This window comes from Hordeum vulgare, chromosome 2H, assembly GCF_904849725.1.
Source record: "Hordeum vulgare subsp. vulgare chromosome 2H, MorexV3_pseudomolecules_assembly, whole genome shotgun sequence".
NCBI classification, from domain to species: Eukaryota; Viridiplantae; Streptophyta; class Magnoliopsida; order Poales; family Poaceae; genus Hordeum; species Hordeum vulgare.
The window spans coordinates 2827396-2829279 of record NC_058519.1 but is presented as its reverse complement, the minus strand read 5'-3'; the positions used below and the strand labels follow the sequence as shown (position 1 = coordinate 2829279).

The 1884-nt window shown below is 42.7% G+C and overlaps 1 protein-coding gene across 1 annotated transcript; it reads left to right on the top strand.

The window, feature by feature from the left end:
- The first annotated feature begins 920 nt into the window (after positions 1–920).
- LOC123429031 lies at positions 921–1680 on the top strand. The gene has a single exon (XM_045113100.1). The coding sequence runs from the start codon at positions 964–966 to the stop codon at positions 1567–1569; it is 606 nt and encodes a 201-aa protein (XP_044969035.1). The 5' UTR covers positions 921–963; the 3' UTR covers positions 1570–1680.
- Positions 1681–1884: the final 204 nt, after the last annotated feature.

Below are 1884 nucleotides of genomic sequence, written 5' to 3'. Positions count from 1 at the left end.
CGGATGGACTATTTGCGCCGGTTCTTTTGTTCTCCCTTTATTGTTTCCTCCTTTTCCTCTTGGTTATTTGTTGTTTTTTTCTTTACCATTTTATATTCTATAATTTTATACCCTTTTCCTTTTCCCATGTTATTTTCTAATACGCGAGGAACATTGAAAACAAATACGATGAACATTTTTAAAATACATGAAACATGTTTTTATTTCCGCTTTTCATTTCTTATTCAATTTTAGATGTCTATTTCCTTTTTAATGTTTTTATACACATAGACTTGAACAATTTCTTAGTCAATGAACAATTTTAATCAAACTATGAAAATTTAAAAATATGTGAAGACCATTTCTTGGTTATACATTTGCCATACCTCAAGTAGGCAATTCACGTATTTTCAAATATGTGAATGATTATTTTCAAATTTTGATAACAATTCGTTAATACATGATTGACATTTTTTTCATATGGGTAACAAACATTTTTCATATACACATAAATGGGTGAGCGCCTAGGCACGGAATAGGATGTCTCATCCAAGAGAGGAGGAGCGTCACATCGGTTCACGGTTGGGGGCAGTCATAGTCCGTAAAGAAGGGTGTGTTGATGTGGGAGAAGACTAGCAAGCTTAATGAAGCAGCGACACATGTTGCTTGGTTTCCGTCTATAGAAAATCCAAGGCTCTTTCTTAAAAGAAATAAGTAGAAAATCCAAACTGCTCATATATATGCATGCCTTTATTGCTAAATTGCAGCTCGGTGGTGCTCGGTCGTCGGGTGGGCGCTTTGGCCGGTCTTGTAGAAATGCATGCAACAAATTTGGCATGTATTAGCTCTAATGGCCCATGGCCTCACATTCACATCACCAGATCATGGGCCATACCTTCACCTATATATAAATATAATGCAACGATTAGCATCTCAATCAACACCAACATTCAACGTCCGTCACAAAGAGAAATCGACTGCAAGATGGCCGCAAAGCAAAATGCTAGCATTGTCAGGCCCCTGCTCATCGCCACACTCCTTGTGGCGGCGGTTGCATCATCGGTGCCGGTGGCCAGGGGGGAAGAGAAGGCTCCTCCCACTTGCTTCAGCGAGTACTCCAAGCTCTGTGGCAAAGGCGAGAAGAAGGACGCCGCGTGCACCACCATGGTCGAGAAGGCCTGCGGCACTGAGGCCAGCAGCGTCGCCAAAATCGAGCACTTGTTTGTCGAGTTCTCCTCGATCGGTCAAAAGGTGAGTAATTTCAATGGTCTGACCACGTCAGGGGGGCAGGATGTCCTGAAAGAATCCGTCGACAAGCATGGCGGCTGCCCCGGCAACACGACGACCTATGTATATTCTGCCCAATGCAATAGGGACTGCAACGAGGCATGCAGTGATGGTGCTTGCTCTAACCACTGCTACATGGACTGCCCCTACATGGCCGCAAGATTTTGCTACATCATCGCCACACCCGCCAACAAGAAAGCCATAGAGGAAGACATGGAATGCTTCAAGCAGTGCTCAAAGGATGGCACAAATGACAAATGCCGTGCCGCATGCAAGCTGTCTTGCTCGCCCCCGGCCCCTTGAAAATGTATTTATTTAACCGATTCTCCGTTCACGATTTCACATGTATTCATCTTTCTTGTTTTTTTAACTGATATTCTTGTAAAATCTATAAATAAAAGAGAAGTAAACTTTTTACCTTTCTCTCTGAGTCTCAACTCACCTGTTTGAATTGCATCGGAACATCTCCCTCACATGCATGCTGAAATGAGAGGATCTTTAACCTCACATTACCGTATATATAGGGTAACTAGAGGATGGGGCGCGCCTTCTCTCCGTGATTGGACATACTAATCTTGCAATCCAAATGAGCGCCAATTGCTAAAAAAGGAATACACT

Coding starts and splice junctions, on each gene's coding strand:
- LOC123429031 (XM_045113100.1), top strand. CDS start 964: ATGGCCGCAAAGCAAAATGCTAGCATTGTCAGGCCCCTGCTCATCGCC.